We start from the raw sequence: 22,457 nt of genomic DNA, 5'->3' as shown, positions 1-22,457 counted from the left end.
AAGCTGTGAGGAATCCAGAGGAAATAAATTCCCCCTCTGTCTTCAGATTGTGTCTTCTCTTTCTGCTTTATGCTGCCTGTTTAGACTGCTCACTGCAGGCTCTTTTTGTGCTTTTCTCTGCTACAGTACAGAAATTTAATGCCAGTTTTCTCATCTCAGAATTATTTAAGGTATGAACTTAAAGTTGATTGAATTCAATTAGCTTATGCAAAAGTACTGAAAGATATTTATGGCAATGTTTTTACCCATATTATTTTCCAGGTCTGGCTTACTAATATTGCTGATGTGTTTTCTAAAAATAAGTAGAAAGGAGCTAGAGAGGTTATGGTCTAAATATTAGTTTGGATTTCCAGGCTGGAAAGATAGAGCCAGACTCTTGCTCATGTACATTCCTAACTGCCCTCCTGTATTTGAGAGTTCCTAAAAGTGGTGTTATTTATTAGCTTGTTGTCTTTATGTCTCAATTTTGGCCAGTTGTGTTTTCTCCAGGGTTTGTCTTTCAGATATATGATTAATAAAAGCCTGCAGTGGTAATGCACATCCAGCCAGGGTGCTTCCAGTATTTCCCATTTATATACAGACAGGGCACAGACATACTGAAAAATAATAGTGTGCATTCTAACAGAAGGGTGTCAGCTCTGCAAAGTCGATTGATTTTCTGATATGAAAATAGTGAAATATCATTTTAATTTTTTTTTCCTTTTTTTTTTCTAGGAGCAGCTTTTAGTGCTGGACTGACAGGGGGAATTAGTACATCTATAGCAGTATTTTGTCACGAGCTTCCCCATGAATTAGGTAACTAAGTGTAGAAACTGCTCCATCTGTACAAAATCCTTATCTAAAAGCTGTTGTAATACTGTGATAAGCACAATGCAGTGCAGAAGCTGCAGAGGTGACCAGAACTTCAGAGGGTGAGGGAAAAATACTGCTTCAGAGTAGGTACTGCTAGAGGATTATGTTGGTAGTGTCTAGCTACAGCACTTCTGTAAAGCTTTTTGAGCATGTTTGTAAAATATTCTTAGGAGCACGCATTTTACATAGCTCTGCATTTTATAAAGTTCCACACTACTCTGTGTGGCATTGTCTTACACAAAGTCAAGTCAGGTAAGTAAACACAGGTTTACACAAGTAAAATTCTATGTGGGGATCTTCAGAAGAGGCTTTGTTCCAGCTGTGGCCGAGTTCAGCAGGTGTGGCCATTTAGGGTAAAGCCTGTAGGCACTGTTGCCAGTGCCATTGATTTTTTCCCCCCCTAATTGAAGGATTTCTTCTGGAGGTAGCTAACCATGATGAAACCTGTTGTTTTCACATTGCATGAAAATGTACTGCACCCTGAGAGTTTAAAAAGAGCAGCCAGAGAGAGGAGGAATTTTCTGTTTTTCCACTGATGTGAAGTTGTGCTAGATTGACCTATGTCTGTACTCACAGCTTGCTTACTTCAAGAGCTGCTGGGTCTGAATGATCAAAAGTGAGGTAAAACAAGCACTGCAAAAACCTTAGAGGTGATGAGGGAAAGCATTTTATATGGGCAGCTCCTGAGCTATAGGTAAATAATGGGCATAGGGGGGAAATAATAGAGCAGGTGGTGGTGGTTTGACACCTGTGCTATACAATCATTAATTAAGTGAAGCTGCTGCAATAGATAAAGGATTGCAATGTATACTACAATGCTTAGAACTTGACAGCATAGCATGATGAAATGAACCTTGTATAAGGGGTGAGTAGTTTATATCTATTTTTTTTTATTTTGATATAGTTATGATTCTAATTTTTGATTCTAGATTAGGCAAATAATTTCAGGCATGGGTATAAGAACATTACATAATAATATTACTTTAATTGCCCTGATGTCTGTACATCACCTTACACGTCTCATGATCACAAGAATTCATTTTGAATGAAGTAAAACTATTACAGCTGATTACAAGACTGAAGTCTAAATTTTTAAAGAATATCTACTTTTAGCACCTAATTTAGTAGAGCTGTCCTGAATTCGGAATAAAGCACATTACCCTGGCATGCCTTTACCCAGAAAACTGATTCAGGGTGGATGTGAAGTCATTCTTTGTGAATGTGAACTTCCTAGTGCTCAAATTCAAATTCATTGTCATCTGTGGGGACAAATGCCTCGTTATCCTCTTCCTGGATATGCATAATGAGGTGTGTATAGCTAAGAGGAATTTTCACAGGTATTGATCCTAAGCCTCTGGTTTTATGTGCCGTGGAGAACTTCTGAGAAAGACGAGTGTGTGCACACGGGTGTATTCTCTGTGGGAAGAGCAGACCTAGACTCCTCCATCCACCCTTCACAATTAATCACTGCTGCCTTTCTGACACTCAGCAGCATGAACAGGCACCTTTAAATCATATTTCACTCAAGGGATGGCTGTGCATACACACAGTTCTTCCAAGGTGGTCAGTTCCTGTGGCTCAGCGTGCCTGTGAGCCGCTCCCTGCAGCAGCACTCCTTGCTGAGGGGTTTCTCCGGCCGCTCGGGCGGCGCTGACACCCAGCCCGTGTTGTCCCGCAGGTGACTTTGCGGTGCTGCTGAAGGCAGGGATGACAGTGAAGCAGGCCATCGTGTACAACCTGCTGTCGGCCATGATGGCCTACATCGGCATGCTGATCGGCACGGCCGTGGGGCAGTACGCCAACAACATCACCCTCTGGATCTTCGCCGTCACCGCCGGCATGTTCCTCTACGTGGCCCTGGTCGACATGGTATGGCTGCCTGGGTGGGGCTGCGCCTTTGGGGCCTTCTGGGAGGGAAGCTGGGCCTTCTGCGGGTGCTGCACTTCAGTCTGCTGTTCAGGTTTATTCTTCACTGAGACTTCATCGTCATATATTTGATTCTGGAAAGTTCAGTCTGAACTTCTACTATGAGCGGCTGGCAATCCAGAGCTGTTGTGGTGAGTAGCTTTTAAAAAAATTAACTGGTGGAAAAATGCTGCTGCTTCAAGAACACACAGGTGTATTATCCTAAGGGTGTGTACACCATAGATCAGAGCCTTCAGGCAGCAATGCTCTGTGCACATGTTACCAGCCCATATTCAGTCCTGATTTCTCTCCTCTAAGCTGCTTCAGAGCTTCCTTTAAATGAGACAATTTTCTCACTTCTCGTCTTTACCAGAGATTGGTAAAGGTGATGAGATTGTTTTTCACTTTTGGGGTACTTTGTCATGCTCTCCATTTCATTATAGAGACTTTAATTTGTAAATATAATGTTGTTATAAAGTCCCTCTAATCTATTAATAGGTGAATAACTCCTTTTCAGGGCCTGCCAATTTGTTAAAAAGAATGTCTAGGTAGAGTGATCGTTCTTGCACCTTTAGGTGTTCTATAGTAGCTTATAATGCCTGAAATATCACTTCCTTGTAAGCTCTGTGTCTGATAGTTATATCCTGTTCTTTGACTGAAGATGTCATGGATAAAGGAAAGGAAGGCACTACTTTCATTCCTTCATTCCTCTTTCTTTCCCTCAGCCATCATAGTAGTAACCAAATAGTCAAAGTCCCATGGCCTGACTCAACAACAGCAGGAAAGCTTCTGCAAGAGACCCTTGAAACTGAACCAGTTTTGTCTTGGTGTTTCAATAATCAGCCTCCTTCTCAAAGACCTCTTTACCTGGCACACTATAAGATTAGATTTTGATTCCTCCCTGGCTGATAGCAGAGGCTCACAGAGGTGCAGTTTTCTATCCATTCCTTACACCAGCCCATTGAGAATGAGCCTTTTGGTACTTTTGCATTTGACTGTCCTGAAGTTTGTCTAATTACATGGGTTTCAATGATAAGGATATTCCTATCCAGGCCCTTCACTTAAACTCAGGCATTTCAAAGTCGTCCTGGTTTTCCATGTTATTTCATGACATTTCATTTGGTGATAACTTATAAGTGTAATCATAATATCCTCCTTCCTGACACTCCTGTTTTGAATGGGTACATTGAATAATCCAACTTGAATAATTTTATCTTACTGGGAAACAAATTTATCTGTTGCAGTTTTTGTTCCTTTTATCTCTAGTACTGACACCATGAGATTTCAACTTCAAAAGGATGGGGTTTTTTAATTGACAGGACCATTCTTTATATGGTCCCTGAAATTGGTCACATCAGCATTTATTAGCAATAAAGCAAAACGTTTAGTCATCTTTGGATGCGCTGTCAAAGTAAACATCCAGAGTGTTAAAGCCCATTATGGTAATGCTAAGGTGAAGCCCTTTATTCTTTGTGACTTAACAGCACTTTGTAATTTAGACTAGTGCTTGCTGTGGAGCTGCTTGGTCTAGTGTATATGTGATAACCATTTGTCACAACAACTGGGGGGGATTTTGGGGTTTTGTGTTTTCAGGAATAGTACCCCTTTTCTTCTGTATCATCATTTTCTGTATTGAGTGAGTCTTGAAGGCATTCCTGTAAGAATTCCCTCCTTGAAGGAATTACTGTAAGAGACTTAAAGATCACAAGTGCCTCAAACACCATTAAATCACCGAAGGACTTTGCCCACTGTAGCAAACTGTGCAAAGAAGCAACTGCTCCTCTGCCACCACAGAATCCCACCCCACTGAGTATAGTCCTGACTTAAGATAAGGTTAAGGTGGGACTATTGTCCAGTTATCTCAGGCCTAAGGAGAAGCAAACAGCGCTGGGGAGAAGAATGCAAAGGCAAAGCAGCTCTGCTGAAAATGAGCTCTGGCTGGGCCCAGCAGGGGGAGGCCACAGCCCAGCACTCCTGTGAGGCACCCGACTCAAAGGGAGAGAGAGAGACTGGGATGGGATAATTAGCATTGGAAGTGAGGGAATAATTTAACCCCTAGAATAAGAGAACTGCATAGCCAATGAGCATTGAGCCTTTGTTTGCTAAAATGTGTACATGGTGACAAGTTTTGAGTGGCTGGCTTTGGGGAAGCCAGGCTGAAGAGGACCAGGAGGACACTGGCTGCATCCACAAGTGGTGACTATGTTCTGCTTCATCTTTTTCTCCTACTCTCTTTCTTTCTCCTCTCCCTCCTCTCTCTTTCTTATTTCTTTCTCTCTCTGCCTCATATTTGCTGTTAAATAAAATCCTGACTCTTGACTTTGGCATATGGTCTTATTTGCACCATAATTCAGGCAGAAGCATCTCTCAGTAACCAGATCTTAACATTTACCTCCTGTTTACTTGAATTAATTTCCTTGTTAATGTTCTACTTCTTTTCTACATGGATGGCTTTGTAAAACACAAAACTTTATTTTACATTTCCAAGAGCACTACTATCAGTTGATTTTGTCAGTACTTTGACTTTTCCTCACAGGTGAGCAATATCCAGAATGTCCAGAACTTTCATAAGTTCTTCTGCACATAAAATTTCTCTTTAATTGCTTGTAGCTATCATTCCCAGATTTAAGAAGGATGTGTATGTGAATATGTGTAAGCATCTCAAATGACAAATGAATGGCTAAGTTAATCAAAGTCATATGTTTATTTAACCATGACTTGAATTATTTTCAAATGAAAAGAGCAGAACTTGAAGAATATTGGCTGCACCCTGTCTTGAGGAACTTAATGTTCAGTTGGATGATCTGGTGAAAGTTGAAGGAAAGGCATTTTTAGTTTGTTTTGTAACTACATCACATGATCATGTTTTTATTGAATGTTCAGTAGAGTTTAAGCTGTGTCTTAGTGTATTGATTTTATATCTGAACGCTGGAGTGTTTATCCTTGCCAATATCACCTTGTAAACTTGTCCGTGTATAAATGGAAAAGAAGTGAAATAACTTCCTAAATTGCTTTGTTTCTTTTAGCTTCCAGAAATGCTTCATGGAGATGGAGATAATGAAGAGCATGGTTACTGTCCTGTGGGGCAGTTCATTCTTCAGAATCTAGGCCTGCTTCTTGGATTTGCCATCATGCTGGTGATTGCCCTCTATGAAGACAAAATAGTGCTTGACATCCAGTTTTGACCCGATGCTGGTAATCTCTGTGGTTCCAGTCTGTTGCTGTCTGGCTTTGAGTCTGCACTGTGTGGCTGTGTGCACACTGCTCAGAGGACACGTGGTGCTTGCACTGCTTACACAAGGACAGGAGATTCCTTTCTGCCTAGAGTAGCTTCTGCTTTTCTCTAATCCCATCAGATGAGCTTACCCAACACAACTCCTAAACTCGAGTGAGTGACGTTTAGGAAACCCTAAATCTGAGAAATAAGGGCCAAGGTCAGGGTGCTGTATAGGGAGCACTGCTTGCTTAAGAAAGAAGAAGTACAGGAAAAGATCTCATTTGGGAAAACACCATTCCATTAGTGCACTTGGACAGAACTCAGATGTTGCAGCTGAAACTCACACCTGTGCAAGGAACCCAAGGAAACTTTTAGTGCCACCTGAGTCTTGAGTAGCTCCTAGCTCTATGTGTGTGTAGATCTGTATAGATACAGACAGATGTGCACACATATACTTGTGTGTGTGTGCACCTCTGTATATATATGTATTAATCCTGTGCTGATTTTTCTGCGTAGTGGTGACTTGAAGTATTCAGTCTTACAGCAGGACATGGCTGGAAGCCACTGTGCTGGCTTAAATTTTTAAAAAGAAACCCCAAGCCTAAACACTGTTTAAACTCTTGGAAGCTGTGTTAAGCTGCACTCCATCATTGCAAACCTCTTGTGTAAGAAGGCAGGCTGTTGCCATGTACTCTGCAAAGTGTAACTTCTGTTCAGGGTCAGTTTCATGATGTTTTTCCCCAGCTGAGATTTATTTGATGTTTGTTCCTTGATATTAGTAGGAAAATGCAAAATGCAGTAGAATTAGTGTTAGCTTGGGGAAATCCCTGACCTTGGAGTTATTGAGCTGTTTCTGGTTCTTTCTTACAGACGCTAAACATGTATTGTGTGCCACTTGCAGCATAAACTACTGAAGAATTGTGGCTGTGAATTTGTGCAAACTCTTTTAACAAGAGAATCCATGTGGGAATTTCTCCATTTTTTAAAATGATTATTTTTGGACTGTTTTCTCTTCATTTTAAACCAAGGTGCAAGATGCTAGTAGCTGAAGCTGGACACAAGGGTTAAATTATGCTCTGTGTACTGGTAGGGTATTTACCATACTGTAACAGCGCATCAAATCTGTTCCTACAATGCCTTGGTATCAGACATTGTGACACCAGCCATTTCTGGCAGTAAAGAATATGTAAGAAGATTTCTACTTCCAGTATAAAGGAGTTCATTTCTATGATATTTTTTTACAATTTTGGTATTTAAATTAGATTATTAAAAAGCAGATGTGGTAGAACCATGGTATGTGTCATTTAGAAGAATAGACTGAAAATTTGGGCCTTAACTTGCTGGGACCAGCTGTCCTAAATCAGATTGTGCTGACAGGCATTTATTGCCAGACATGAGTTAATTCTTCTTGTACCCATCTCCTTAACAAAAAAATAAATTGTGAGTTTGTGGGGAGTGCAAGTTGATTCTGTAGTACCAGTCCTAAGCATGGTAGTAGCTTTTAATCCAAACACCCAGTTTGTCTCTCTACTGTGTATGCCAGGTAAAAGCTGTACTTCGACTGTGTGCCGTAAGTTTTAAAGTTCCGGTCTGCTTGGTGCCAGTGTAGCTGCTAAAAACACTACTCCTAACGCCTTTAATGAGAGCCAGTGGGTCTCTGCATTCCATTTCAAGTTCCTGTGTTTCCTGTGGCCCTTTACTTCAGAAGCTTCATTGGTCAGTTTAGCTTTTCCTGAGAGCAGCTCATGTGTTTTAAAGGTATCAGTTGGTTGCCAGTATTTGTTCCTAATGCAGTATCAGGAAACAGTATTAAGGGTCCATTTCAAAGAAGGGTGCAGTTTCTTCAGTGAAGAAGCCAAAAGCCCAGAGTTCAGGCACACAGCCATTTGATGTTCTGAACTCAGGTTTTCTTTTTTCCTCTTTAAACATATTTAGTGTAGAACCCTAATTAGCAAACACACTGTTGTTAGCTTCAGATTGCTGAATTTCTGCAGTGTAAAACTCCTGGATGACATTTTTGCATAGTGCCCATGTTAAGTCAATGAGACAAGACTTCCTGGATATCTTCTGAAGATACGAGTTTAAACAATCTCTGTTTCTTTTGTATTAAACTGACTGACTTAGTTTTTTCTTTTCTGTTAATTCTGAAATATAAGGGGGTCATTATGCAGCTGATGTTTTGTCACATGATTTTTTTTTTTTAAGATTTATTTCTCTTAATTCTTTTCAAATGAAGATTTCTGGATTTCCAGTAGTATATTTACTGTTGTATTAGTTGGAATGTGGTTATAGCTCAATACACTGCCTCTGTAGGAAAATAGTTAACTTCCTTCCAAGACCATCTTCAGACAAGGGAAAAACATGGTCGTTGAAGGTAGGTACTGTATTTTTCATGGAATATAGATTGTTTACTTTTATTTTCTAGTATTTATTGCAAGTGTAACAGAACAGTGTAACAGCTGTGACTTCTCTATATTTCCACCAGTATTGAATTCCAGATGATTCTAATATACACTTTTGAGTTACAGACAATCTGAATTCCACTACATTTCTACTTGGCTTCAACATTCCATTTGGCTTGAATCCAGAGTCTCATTTAACTTGTATTTGTTGGAGGGCATAAATGTTACTTGTATATTTTACAATGCTGTCACTGTGTGACATCCCATGTGAATTCTGATGTAAATCACATTGCACTCAATCCGCTGTGATTATGCTTAGAAAATGTTGTAGTTGCTAGATGCAGTGTGATTATTTTTTTATTATTTTTTTCTTTCCTCTCCCCATTAACAACTGAGTCTATGGTTTAAAATGTGATAATGGTCCAATAAGATAACTTGCTGAGCTATTGGTTTTTTTTGTTATAACTAAATCATTTTTAAAAAATTTTATAAAGCTGGAAATTATCAAATGCTGTTTTGTTCATTGTCAACAGTGTTGTGTTCATTTTATGTATGTTCCTTATACATAAGGAGCCTTCAGAAAATAAAAAAAAAATTCAAGGAGCAGATATTTTTGTTGAGTTTCTTAAGGTTTGATTACTTTTGTGTTTTAGTATTCCTTTCAGTTCAGCAGACATCACTACAAGCCCCTAAAATAAATTCTGAAAAGGAAGATGTCAAAATACTTTGCTTAACAGGGTTGCTTAAACAATTAAAAACCAACATAAATGCTCTGTCCTACATTTATGTCTAGGGCAGTTGGGTAGGAGCAATACTGAAAAAAAGAATAGTGGATTGGGGGATTCCCTGGAAAATTACTGTGATTGTCTGGCTTATCCTGTAGTCATTGGACTGCTCAGAGAAAAAGTCCATAGTCTCTTCTGGAAAAAGCTGCCCATCCTGGGAAATTCTCACTCCCATCCTTCAGAAACATGATCTGCCCAGAGCATGTCTTGAGTTTACTACCTGTAAACCCTCCTCACTATTCCTATTTCATTCACTGTGGCATTGCTGCAAGTGCCTTCCTCTAAAGCAGCAGAATTCCCTCTGTTACTGCAGTACAAGTTACTAGCTTAGAACTAACAAAAGTCAGTTGCCTACAGCTGTCCTTTTTTTTTTTTTTTTTCCTGAACTGTGGCAAAAACTGTGGTGGCACTGGACTGTACCTGGCTTACAAACTGGACTAGAACTGGCCAAGGGTTGAAAACTTAAAAGCTGGAGGAAGTAGGAGATCTATAAACTGACTGTACAGTCACAAAATGTTTCCTTCCTCTAAAGCAGCAGAATTCCCTCTCCTACTGTAGTACAAGTTACTAGCTTAGAACTAAAAAAAAAGAGCCTTAAAACATTCTTGGCTGTACAGTCACAAAATGTTTCCTCAGGAAGACAGTAAAAAAAAAAAAATAGAATTCTCCCCCGCCAAAAAAAAAGCCTTAAAACATTCTTGAGTGGAAAAGTAATTTCACCAGAATGGAGATACAGTGAAAACTCAGGAGGGAAGGTGAACATACTAACATGGATATACAGTAGAAAATTAGGGTAAGGTGGTGTGTGGCTTTGCATCGTGCCTGTGTAAGAATTCCATCAAACAGCAGCTGTGTTCCTGACTGAGCCTTGGTAATAGCAGAATTTGCAGTCATTCCAAAGATCTCTGGGAAAGGATTCTGTGCAAGTGTCTTTGTGTATTCAGTACAGCTTCAGTACCGAGAAGAGATGGGGAAAGACACCTCTAGAGCAAAAAAAAATATGCAGAAGTAGCCAACCAGCCCACAAGAGGCCACAAGCTGTACTTCAAAACCACTACAGGCTTTCCTAGAGTGATTAATAAAGTGTGTTAACTAAGATATAAAAAGACACAAAGATATAATTCCTGAAAAATTCTGGGAGCTGATGGAAATTCAGTTAAAATGAGATACCAAGTGTAAGGGGCTGCAGCCCCTCTCCAAGCCCACTGCCTGCCAAGTGCCTGCAGGTGTTTTGCTGATGGCTGACACAACTCCTGTGTGATAAATTAAGCTGGTTATTGTGGCCTTTCTGCCCCCAGGAAATATAATGAACTATTTCTCTTATGCCTATTTTTAAATGCTTTAACTTCACTGGGCTGTGTTTCTCACTTACTGTCCCCTGAGTGCTGACTCACACAGAGTCAATTTAGATGACTTGTGTTTACATAATGTCCCTTTCTTAGAAGTCACTGAAACCAGGCCTGAGAGAAGGTCACTGCCACCAAAGCAGTGATTGAGTAAACACTGAGACACATCAGTTTCAGTAAAGATGCATCTATTAAAAAAAAAAAATGCTGTTGGTAATTCTGTTGTTCTGACATACATCTCCTTCAGGAGAGGCAAAATAAACACCACTTGGATCAAGTACCTAATTGACATTTGTAATGATTTCCGAGGAAAATAACATCTTCAGAACACTTACAGAGCCAACCCCAGTGTCAGTGCCTCTGGCACCATAATTGCATTCCCCAGTCACAGTGAGGAGCATCAGCTGGCAGCTCCTCCAGGAAAACAGGACAGTGATCAGAGCAGCAGCCAGAATTCTCACTGGAAAGTTTAAAAGCTGTTAATTACTTCTGCTAGTTCATGCTTGAACCATTTCATCGCCAGCCCTTCAAATACTTTTTAATAATCATCCCTCAAGTCACCCAGCCATTGCTGCTTTTGAAGAACAACAGCACCAAAAAATTCCATAGTAATGCAGCTGAAACTCCCTGGATATAAACTTATGGAAAACTTTTCTAAAAATATCTCTACTTCAACATATTTCTAAAATAAATGTATGCTATAACAAGGCCATAGCTGTGCTCATAATTTTATTTATTTTTTAGAAAATCAAACATGCTTAAATTCTTGAGGTGGGGAGAAGCTGGACTCCTCTTAGGTGCATTAAAAAAAAAAACAACTTTTGAGTGATAAAAGAAAATTACTTGCAGGAAGGCAAGAGTGGTGATACACTGAGAACTGGGATAAAGCAAACCAGTCAAAAAAAGTATCAATAAATGTTTACTACATACAAATCTTTATCTTTCAGGGCAAAAAAAAAAGGTTCCCTCCCTGCTAGGAACTATATTTGTAATTTGTTCAGAACCTTTGGTCATGTAATAGGAGGACATCCCCCTCACAACCCCCCACGCCCCATTCTCCTTCAGGAAAGAAACACCTCTGTGAAGTTGCTTGAGCCACTTGCCTGTTAATCACATTATTGCCTGAATTATTGCTGTTTAACCACACGAATAACCAAAATCACTGCAGACTGACAGTGAAAGGAACACCCCTGTTCCTGCCCATCCATACCTTGAACAGACTTTGGCCATGCTGGACTGCCTAGGAAGCTGGAGCATGAAGAAGTGCCATGTATTGCTGGCAAATTCCCGAGAGGCTGCTCTGGCTAACGCCCACCTACCTCTGCACACAGGGAAGGAAACGCCCTCTGCCAGAGCTGCTCTCTGCATCCCGGCTGCTTTCACTCTGCCAGGGGCTGCTCTTGTCCTGGCACTGAATAAATCACAGCCAGCCAGCGAGGGTGGCAGTAGGATATTTTACAGCTTGCAGGAACAGTTCATTTTTTTCTCCTGTCCTGCACAGTTGAGCTGAGCTGCTCAGAGCCCAGCTTCTTCCTGCTCCCACACTTTGTGAGTCAGGGGAAACCTCTTCTTGACAAACAAAGGCCTTCAGCAGGAGCTCTTTAAATGGTCATGAGCATCATTTCCCAAGTCTCTTAAAACCTCAAAGCAATTTTATTTTTAAAGCTATTAATTAATGTAAATTTAATTGATATACATTACATACAACTGTATGCATGAGAGCATACACCTATACATTTTTTAACAGCGCCGTGTTATAAAATATTGTTCATATAATATTTTAGGGGTTTTTTAATCCTTACCAAGTTTGATTTGTGGTCTTTACGCAGGTAGAAATGTTTGATTTGGTTTCCAATTGAGACCATCTAGCTAAATACACAATCTCATTTAGATAATCTACATTAATTACAGAAAAATAATGCAAAATAATGTAAAATGTGATTGCAAACACATCCAATTATTAAAACAGTGGATAGGTTTTCCCAGTCTTACCTTTGCAAAAAAAAAAAAAAACACACCTTGAGAACTGTATTATTAATGCCATAGCAATAAGTTTCAATTGATGAAGTATGAAAGAAGCAAGAAAATAAAAAATAAACGTACTCCACTATTGGCAGTAATTGAAACTACTTTCCTTGCAGCGGAATACAGCTATTTCATTTGTGAGCCTGTCTTCCCCCAGATCACAGATACAGTTCATCAGGGTCGACTTTAACTGATTTACAAAGTTGCAACATTAGTCACAGTAATGAGTGTAAAAGTCAGGATCAGATACTGGATGTCAGATATTTAATGTACTGTATCATTTAAAATATGATTTAAATCTTTTCTTTCATGTCATGCCACATCTTGTGTGTCTTCCAGTGAAAAGCTCCATCTACCCATCCATTTAATCCAGACCTATGAAATTCTGACAGTTTCAGATCACTTCTGCAAACAGTATTCTCTTGAAGGATGTAGACAGCCTACTATAAAATTTTATATCCCAAAAAAAAAGGATACCTTTACAGGTAGACAAACGTACTCCACTATTGGCAGTAATTGAAACTACTTTCCTTGCAGTGGAATACAGCTATTTCATTTGTGAGCCTGTCTTCCCCCAGATCACAGATACAGTTCATCAGGGTCGACTTTAACTGATTTACAAAGTTGCAACATTAGTCACAGTAATGAGTGTAAAAGTCAGGATCAGATACTGGATGTCAGATATTTAATGTACTGTATCATTTAAAATATGATTTAAATCTTTTCTTTCATGTCATGCCACATCTTGTGTGTCTTCCAGTGAAAAGCTCCATCTACCCATCCACTTAATCCAGACCTATGAAATTCTGACAGTTTCAGATCACTTCTGCAAACAGTATTCTCTTGAAGGATGTAGACAGCCTACTATAAAATTTTATATCCTAAAAAAAGGATACCTTTACAGATAGACTTGAAATATACCTGTCATTCTCAACAGCACAGAATTCTGACAGAATTATAGGCAAGAAATGCAAGAAATACATCTTAGGATGTGTTATTACATGTATAATCTTACTTTCTAGTAAGAAAAGCAGTACTTTTCTACATAAGAACGGATTTGGGTGGATGTGTTATTACATGTATAATCTTACTTTCTAGTATCCTAGCAGGACTTTTCTACATAAGAACGGATTTGGGCTGTTGGGAATTTTTTGTTTGTTTTAAATGCCATAAAAACAATCAAAGCAAAAAAACCACCCCATATTTCAATTCTGATGCATAAATATCACCCAGGACTCCAAGGTCCCACATTACTGTGGTGTTTTTGATTAAATTATACATTACACATAAAGCATTTTTGAAAAAAATAGCATTTTCAGATAAGACTGCTTACATTTAAACTATTGTGGTTTTGTTCCATTTTTGCATTTTCCATTTGAAATGACACAAATTAATTAGTTAAATAGCTCATGACATCCCAAGATGATAAAATATGCCAAAATATTTAACCTACAGTTTCTTTTAAACAACAGACAAATTATTCATTCCTGAAAACAATCCATATACATGAATTAGTGCCTTATTTTAAAGAGAAGCATGAGATCAATTTTACTGGTTTTGGGCAGTTAAAAACAGGTTTTGGGTTTGGTTTGGCATTTCCATTTTTAGTTAAACAAAGTTCCTTGCGTCATACAAATACACTCACATGTTCACACATATACACACACAAACATCAACTACAGTAAAAAAGAGATTAAAATACATATGTAACAGTAAAAAAAATATTAAAATACCTGATCATCAGCAAACTTAAGAAATGCTGCCATGGAGTCATCACCAGGAGAAACTATTAATATCAGTGCTTGGAGGGCCCAGGTTATGAATGATAAATTCCTGCACCACTGGTATTATCTGGAAAAAAAATAATTAAAGTATCATATTTTCATGTAACATGTTACTCTAAATATCTGATATAAATTTCAAGGACAATATTCCTGCATATACAATAGATATCAGTACAGTCCCAGAGGAATCAATGATGTAGCATTTGTAAATCTAGGCAAAAGCAATGCCCCAAGTGCTGACATTGGAAGTCCTATACAAATGTTCTTTAATCTCATTTCTGTCACCACATCTAGACAGAATAATGGGCTGGATTATTTTCTGCACTTACTCCATCTGTATTTCGGGGAAGATTTAAATTTTCCAGTGTCACAGTGCAACATCCTTCAGAGGTGTTAAGATCTTGGCTTAGAAAGCTACTGCGTGCAGCAGTCTTGAAGACAGTGATGTTTAAACATCTACTGAATTTAACTGGACTCTGTACCAAAACAAGAGACAGTTTATCAAATGACAGCTTAATGCTTTGATACTGTAAACCCTTACAGATATACACCTTTAAAATATTATCATCCAGCATCTAGCTATGCTGTATAATATTTTAAAATAGAAATGAGTACTTATAATATTATAAAACAACCACCTCCTCTTTAAAGAAATGCAACACTATTTGCAAAGACAATCCTATAATATTATAAAACAACCACCTCCTCTTTAAAGAAATGCAACACTATTTGCAAAGACAATCCTAAGAATTAATCTCTGAACATGAAATTCAAGAAACACTGAAGGATTCAAACAGCAATGTCAATTCAACCCCTTTGCTTGCAAGCAGGATAGTATTTTTTAAAACTTTATATGCAAAGTTTCTGTAACTGCAAGAGTTTTAAACCTGCAGTTTCTGACATTTCAACTGTAAAATCTGCAATTACCATAGGTGCTTTCAGTTAAAAAATATATAATGTCACCAAGGACACAGACTGTGACACAAGAAGAAATTCCAGAAGCTCAATTTCCCTTGGCTGTCCTGCCCATAAACTCACCTGTGTAGGAAGGGACTAAGGCTCTGTTAGGCCTTCCCCTGCCCTCCAGGTGTCACCAATTAGCAAAGCCCTTAAAAGTGGGAGCAGGAGGGGAGGCTCCGCCTTTCACTGACTGCAGGCTTCCTAAATGGAGACTCTGCTGCAAGAGCTCAGCTCAGCTTCCAAGCTCTTAACTGACTTTAAGGAGATGTATGAATATGAGACCCGTTTAAAAACTTTCACCAAGTGGCCCTTCCAGGAAAACTGCAAGTGCACTCCAGAGAATGTAAGTCTGAAAATGGTTGGTTTGCTGTTGCCTTTATTTATATATGCTGTGCCTCAATATGAAGTCATTATTAAGTGTATTCAGGTTCAAGAGGAGTCCACTAAGCCTGAAGATGAGTTAAATACTCAGCTTTCCTCTGTTCCCTGCTCAGAAATACTGTAGTGGGATTTTCTGGTTTTTCTGTGTTCAGTCCACAGTCTGCCTACAGATTTTAATATTTACTGTTCTTGTTCCCTTTTTATTTTTTTCCTGTTCCTGTCATTTAAAAATTAATTTCTTGTTTTACATAGTCTTTCTAATTGCAAATTTCTACTCATGAGAAAGCAGCCTACATTAAACAAGTACAGATCCAGCAGGAAGGATATAGTGGAATGATCGCTACTTCAAATTCAGAAATGGGAATTATTTAAATAAAAAATCCACCTGACTTCTCCTTTGGCACGCACATGACACTACCAGCCTGAATCTCAGATGAGTCATACTGCTAGAGTTGCCTGAGGTGTTTGGTTACTGAAACAAACTTAAATTTTGGTGTCCTGACTAGATATGATTCTGAAGTGCCAGGAAATGTGAGTAAATATGAGTAGTGTGTGTGGGATAATGCTCTAAACTTGTAAACTGTCCCCTGCAGATGGCAAAGGCTGGCTTCATCCACTGTCCAACTGCAAATGAACCAGATGTGGCAAAATGTTTCTTTTGCTTGTTAGAACTGGTGGGCTGGGAACCAAATGATGACCCATGGTAAGCAAAGATGTACCAATGCTCTTGAGAAGTAGCTCTCCAAATTTCTGTAGTAATTTTTGTAGTAATGTAATAAAATTAACTCATTTTACAATGAGTTAATGTCCCTGTCGATTTCCACTATGACAGAGCACAAAACTGGAAGCTTATCTTGCCCAGTAACTGTGAAATTGTTCAACTAGTTTTTATCTGAGATCCACTAAAATCTATTTCATCTTTTCTGTATGATATTATTTCTGCTGATAGACAGCACAAGTACTGAAGAGACCTGTCTGTACAGCTCTCTTCCTCTCCTGAAATGAAACTTCTGTGGGTTTAACATCCATTCTTATTCTGGGTCGATATTGCAGGGAGGAACACAGAAAACGTCACACCTGTGACTTTTTATCCCTTCCCAAGCACTTTGATGAGCTGACAATGGAGGAGTACTACATGCTGGAGATGACACGGCTGAGGACCTTCATTGTAAGTGTTAGCCACTGTCATCTGAAATTCAAAGCTAGAATATAAACAACTACTCTTGCTAAGATTTCCAAGCATCAGCCAGGAATGATTGTCTAAGGCTCGAACATGACTTATTCTGAAGTAATGATTTATGTGTATTATTGGCTAAGAGATTTGCACCTAAGCACTTCTCAGTGTAATTTATTGTCTGGTTTTTGAATGCAAACCTGTTTCCTTTAGAAGTGTTTTTCCAACTCATTACAGCAGAGAAAAAATATATAGGGTGCAATAATCAATGCACAAAACTCAACAATGAGCAGCTCTATCATTCACAGGAGGGATGAACAACATATGTGAAAAGACAAAATTTGACCAGATCATTGCTTCACTTGTCCAGTTTTACATATAAATCTGCCTAATTAAACTTTAAAGCTCATTTCAAATATTTTACTCCTCCTCACTTCTGGGGAGTTTCATGCCATAGTGTTGACATGTAAGAAAGCACACAACCGAGCAGCTCAGTTGATCAAGATCAGCTGATCTGTGAGCCCTAATCCTACGGATAGTAAGAATCAAGTGAACCCAGCTCCCTGATGAGGAACAGTAAAAGGTTCTGCTTATTACTTGTTGGTGGGTTTGCACAGATAAGATCCTGCCTTGCTAATAATGTTCTGTATTAAATATATACCTGGTGACTCTCAAGGTTAAGCATTTAAGGTCGCTGTGCAACAGATTAAAGTACAAAAAATAGGATCATGAGGCACAGTGATATCTTAAAGTGGACTAAGAGTGGTGTTACCTATCTTGAACTGTGAATGATTTAGAGCAATGTATCAAGATATAAGAGGGTCATAATATGACGGTATTTCTAAGTAAAGCATATAAAAAATGAGAAGCAGCAGCCTCAGGTGAGGGCACTTAGCCCCAAGGATACTGTCACCAATAGCTGGGAGGGCTGTGCACTGGGCTGACCAGGGTATGATTGCTATCATAAAACACTGATACCCGAATGCAGCCTGAGGAGAGAGGGTTGGAATGTGGCTGAATGCCACAGTTAAACTGCTCCGCTGAAAGGCTCAATCTCTTGCTTTGATTCAAGTGCAAAGTTGGCAGCCGCACCATAAACTCTTTTCAAGAAGAGGTCGCAGCGACGAGGCAGAGGCTGGTGAATTACTTTGGCTCCAGACCCTCGCTCCCGGCACCGCCGCCTCTCGGGGAGGAGCCTTCAGCCCAGCAGCCAGGAGGCTCCGCTGCCGGCCAAAAGGAGCCCAGGACAAGTGAGCTGTGACTCTGGCTCTAAAGTGACTCTTAATTTCCTCTCTTTGTCTGAGTGCGAAGCCAAAGCTGAGCAGGTGTGTGAGGAAGTGTATGTAGAGAACTGCTCCTGGATGGGAGGAGTGAGTGCAGACAGGTATGGCCTGTCTCTCTCAGTGTGCTTTCTTGGTATGGCTGGGACGGGAGCTAAGAGTAGTTCCACTACCCTGACAGTGTATGGAAAATGTCTAAGCAAATACTTCTATTCTGGTTTTTAGCAAGCTGACTTTTTGTTTTGAATAAAGATTCACAACTGTGAGTACTTTCTGTGATCTGTGTTAGAACCTTATACCCAGACTCAAATCACAACAGTTCTGCTTCAAAACACTTTCCAGGGAACTAAAGGGATCTGTGTGTCTGCAACACTTGCTTAAGCACCTGCATTATCTACTCTCCTGCTTACCACCAAGCTGTCTTTCTAGATCAGATCAAACTGACACAGACAATGACATCCAGCAAAAATAGCAGGTGCACTGAATAAGGGTAGGCACAAGGTGTGTAAGACAGTCTCAAGGAAGAGCACTGGAAATTTTGGTGTGCAACTGAAACAACAAAAGCTAAAGTCCTACTATTCTGGTTATAAAAAATTTTCATTAAAATTTCAAACTTGCTGGAGTTCTTTAAAAATCTTATTAATTTCTGTTTTCCTTTATGAGAGACTGTTGTAGAATACAAGTGCATGCATACTCACAAATAATTTTGGTTTTTAAGATGCAGACAGACCTTTCTCACTAAGGTGAAAGCTTTGTACATTACATTACATTTGTACATTTGTCAGGTCTCAGGCAGTGAATGAACAGCAGCTTTTGAAACTCCCCTGACTTGTCTTTCCACTCTGCAAGAAAATCCTGATGCTGGGGATCCTAGAAACATGTATTTCAACATTCTTCAAAGCATTTATGAATTCCCTATCTTGAGAGTAAATTATCCCTTAAACTGATACATCAATCCATGAAGTATTTTTTCTTAAGTTACAGAAATGAGGTTGACATGCTTAAAGCTTTTTAAAAAAACATTTAAATATATGCTACTCTAAGAAGCTTCTTGTACAGCACAGGATTACTATCTTTGGAGTAATTTTTAAGTTCTTCTCTAGAAAGTGAAGAAATTATGTGGGGTGTGGGGGTGGGAAGAGAGCATCCATTTTAGCTCCCTCTTTGTTAGAGCTCTATTCTAGTGCCAGTTTTTAAGGTTACAATGACAATATATCATCAGTAATAATCACACCACAGTATTACTAGGTAACTATGAGTTAGGCTGCAGCTGATGGCAGAAAAACATGAATGAGAAAATTAGTGTCAAGCAAAGCACGAGAGAGTTCGGTTTGCAAATGGCCTATGCCCAACCCAGCTGTTGTGTTGTTATTGCAGCTTCCAGAGATGGGGCAGCTATAACCCCAGTCTGCATAGTGAACTAGTTCCCCCTCAGTCTCTTTTGCCAATGTCATCATTTCTCTGTTCATTTTTCAGGTGACCATTTCTCAAAGGACTAAAGTCTTCAACTTGCTGGTTTTTGGGTGGTGTTTTTTTGTTTTTTGGTTTTTTTAATGCCCAAAGAAAGCCTCATTTTCATTCTTTGCCCATTTCCTGCACTCTGGTCAAGTGTTTAGTTCCTTTAATGTCTCTCATTGTACTCTTTTATAAGCATTTCCAACCAAAAATCCATTCTTTCTCTCTCAGCATACTTTATGCTATTTCTTTAATTAAAAAGTATTTCTAAAGCCCTGATATTTACAATGAAAAAAGTACACAATTAATCTTTTTTTTTTTTTAAGAGTGAGTCTACGAAGTCCTGGGTCATGTCACTGAATATTGGTGATAGATTTTCATCATTTAAATTAAGACAAGTGAACTGGCAAAAGTGTTATCTGGACAAGAAAGTGGTTACGGTCAGAGATGAAGAGTAAGATAGAAGGATAATTAATTATTTTTCTGAATACTGTGAGCACCTCAGACAAAATAAGGTGAAGTCTATTCAGGTGATTTGAAATGCAGTGTAAGAATTTGCAGAAACTACTTCAAATTCTTTTTTCAAGGTAGAAATAAAGATGTGGAAAATCTTTACAGCTTTTTCCCAATTACCTAGGTCACCAAGCCCTTGGCAGAGAGCTACTCAGAGAGTCATTCCTGTATTTCAGGCATGGTGATCATTCTGAGACCTAATTGTAATCTATCATCATTACCAAGTGTAAAGCTTTTGACAGAAGATCAAGAATGAGAACAAGCTATGCCGTTTGATCTGTATTTCCTTTTCAGTCTTGTGTTTCAATCTATTTCTGTTTTCTTCCATTCAGTTAACAACAAATTGATAATTTTAATATTATTACTGTAATAATTACTGAGTTATTATTAGCATTAAGTCCTTCCAAATTATGGCTCCTCATCAGTTAAATGAATGTACATACAATTTATGCAGACCATCCTGACACAAAGCTAACTGTGGGACAAAATGTAAATTTTTTTCAAGTCACAAAAGTAACGTGGTTTGAATGAGAAAAGAATGGTTAAAAGAATCTCAGCATAGAGCCTGTTGTAAAAAGAGTCTGACCTGTGAAGGTAGCCCAAGCCAAACAGGGCTATGTGAACCATTAATTCACAGAGAAATTTCTGTGGGGCTGCGTGCCTCTGCCTTTGCTGGCCTCGTGGCTTTCTTCAGTTGCTGCTGGACTCTACTGGAGTGCTTCTTGCCTTTACTGGATAAAATCGTCAAAAAGGGGTCTACCCTGAACATTCCCTGGGGATGACTGGTGTAATCTACACTGGCAGCTGGGATTCAGGTTCTGTATATTCATATTTCTGCTGACAGAAAGGTTTGGAATCAAAGGGAGGTAATTTTATTTATTATATACTCTAATTTAGGCACACAGGGATACAGGGGATTTTTTGAGATGTAAAATAGTAAGATTTAAAGTCAAAGAGTTAGATTTATAGAACACAGACTGCCTCAAATGTACATTCAAATTTAATCCCAAAACATTAAGCTCTGACTAAAATGATTATTAGCAATATCTTTAACAGTTCTGCTAAACTTAGACTGCCCAGGCCTTTCTTTGTCCCTAACAGATAAAAAAGCCCAATGCAGCTTTTGCATTTGAGGTGACTACTGCATTAAGTCTTGTAAATATTTTTATTAAAAAAGGTGAGCAACTAGCATCACGAGCTCCAGACTGGAAAGGTGATGAAAGTAATTAATTAAATAAACTCCTAACTTAACTGGATGAAAGAATGTCAGAATTGCAAGGTGAAGTATTAGATGTGAGAAATGTCAACACTTGTGGTACCAGTCACCCAGCAGTGTAAAAAAATGTTGGCAGGGGAGGTGGAATAAACGAATGCCAGAAATTCTTACCAGGTTTTAGCCAAGGAATCACTTTACAATTAAAACAGAATTGCACATTTATTTTCAAAATTCTCACCTTAACTGATTTTCCAGCAAGATAATGTATTGAAATATTATTATTCTAATATGGAGAAAAAAAAAAAAAGAAATGGCAATTCTCATAAAACAACTAAATATATAGATTTAACTGAGTATTATATTGTCCTAAGAAGTATCTTAGTATAGTTTTAAGTATTACTGGGAGTGAGGGCTTCAATAATACTCGCTTGATTCAAAACAAGGAGGGAAAAAACATATTTATTTCCCTTAACTATGAGAACATTGGATATTCACTACTTTCATTTTTTAGCTAATTGTGCCCCCTCCAGGTCCTTCTGTAATTTACACTTTCATTAGTCATCAACCTTCCAGCACTGCCAAACTGAATGCACTTTTCCAGTGTTGTAATAAACTGAGGATCTCTGAGTTTGATTATATGCAAACTATTGGCTTTTTCCATGTTCTTTATTCGTTTGTTTGTTTGTTTGATAGCTCCCTAAGGAGCCATCAGCAGAGGCCATCTTCTTGCATTACCAAAGGGAAAAATACAAACTTTCAAAATTGAAATGTAAGCTCTTCAAATGTTAACCTCAAAGTGCTTCTTAAGGCAATTTATTCCCTTCTGTCATTACAGCAAAAGCACATCAGTATGAAATCATAGCAGGCACATAGTGCAATTTAAGAGGAGATAGATGAATACTAAAGTTCTTTGTTTACAAAAAAACAATTTTCCTCTTTGAGAGAATGTATTTAGAATAAGAGTTCTTACCTGCTAGAAAGTTTAATCACATTTACTTTTATATTTAATTCAAAATAATATCCCTCTGAACTTTTGAACAGCTTTAATACAGTTGCATGCATAAGTGAATATTTTCAAGTAGAAATGAAGGGAATTATTCACTAATGAAAATGGCTATTGTGGAAAAAAGCCTAAATTTAGGAGAGGAAGTTTTGGTGGAGA

The 22,457-nt window shown here is 38.6% G+C and overlaps 2 protein-coding genes across 12 annotated transcripts in view; both read left to right on the top strand.

Moving 5' to 3' along the window:
- Positions 1 to 8,979, top strand: part of SLC39A10 (solute carrier family 39 member 10) — a 52,522-nt gene extending 43,543 nt beyond the window's left edge. For 10 of the 11 annotated variants that reach the window (XM_041403703.1, XM_041403704.1, XM_041403702.1 and 7 more), the window contains 3 exons: positions 715 to 795; positions 2,531 to 2,721; positions 5,784 to 8,979. In XM_041403703.1, the coding sequence (XP_041259637.1) occupies positions 715 to 795; positions 2,531 to 2,721; positions 5,784 to 5,942 (431 nt within the window). In that variant the 3' untranslated portion in view covers positions 5,943 to 8,979. The remainder of the gene's footprint in view (positions 1 to 714; positions 796 to 2,530; positions 2,722 to 5,783) is intronic. The other variant, XM_041403695.1, reaches the window with a different exon arrangement.
- A 4,671-nt stretch (positions 8,980 to 13,650) lies between these two features.
- LOC121335493 (baculoviral IAP repeat-containing protein 5.1-like) lies at positions 13,651 to 18,501 on the top strand. Its single transcript, XM_041403705.1, has 4 exons — positions 13,651 to 15,619; positions 16,251 to 16,360; positions 16,711 to 16,825; positions 17,904 to 18,501. Exons 1-4 carry the CDS (start codon positions 15,482 to 15,484, stop codon positions 18,090 to 18,092), a joined length of 552 nt encoding a protein of 183 aa, XP_041259639.1. The 5' UTR covers positions 13,651 to 15,481; the 3' UTR covers positions 18,093 to 18,501.
- Positions 18,502 to 22,457: the final 3,956 nt, after the last annotated feature.

The sequence above is a fragment of the Onychostruthus taczanowskii genome, unplaced genomic scaffold (genome assembly GCF_017590055.1).
Source record: "Onychostruthus taczanowskii isolate IOZ18803 unplaced genomic scaffold, ASM1759005v1 scaffold20, whole genome shotgun sequence".
NCBI classification, from domain to species: domain Eukaryota; kingdom Metazoa; phylum Chordata; class Aves; order Passeriformes; family Passeridae; genus Onychostruthus; species Onychostruthus taczanowskii.
Note: the sequence above shows the minus strand (reverse complement) of the source record. Positions and strands in the feature narration are given on the sequence as shown.

Coding starts and splice junctions, on each gene's coding strand:
- LOC121335493 (XM_041403705.1), top strand. CDS start 15,482: ATGGAGACTCTGCTGCAAGAGCTCAGCTCAGCTTCCAAGCTCTTAACT. Junction 15,620..16,250: donor GCAAGTGCACTCCAGAGAAT/GTAAGTCTGAAA, acceptor TGTCCCCTGCAG/ATGGCAAAGGCTGGCTTCAT. Junction 16,361..16,710: donor GAACCAAATGATGACCCATG/GTAAGCAAAGAT, acceptor TCGATATTGCAG/GGAGGAACACAGAAAACGTC.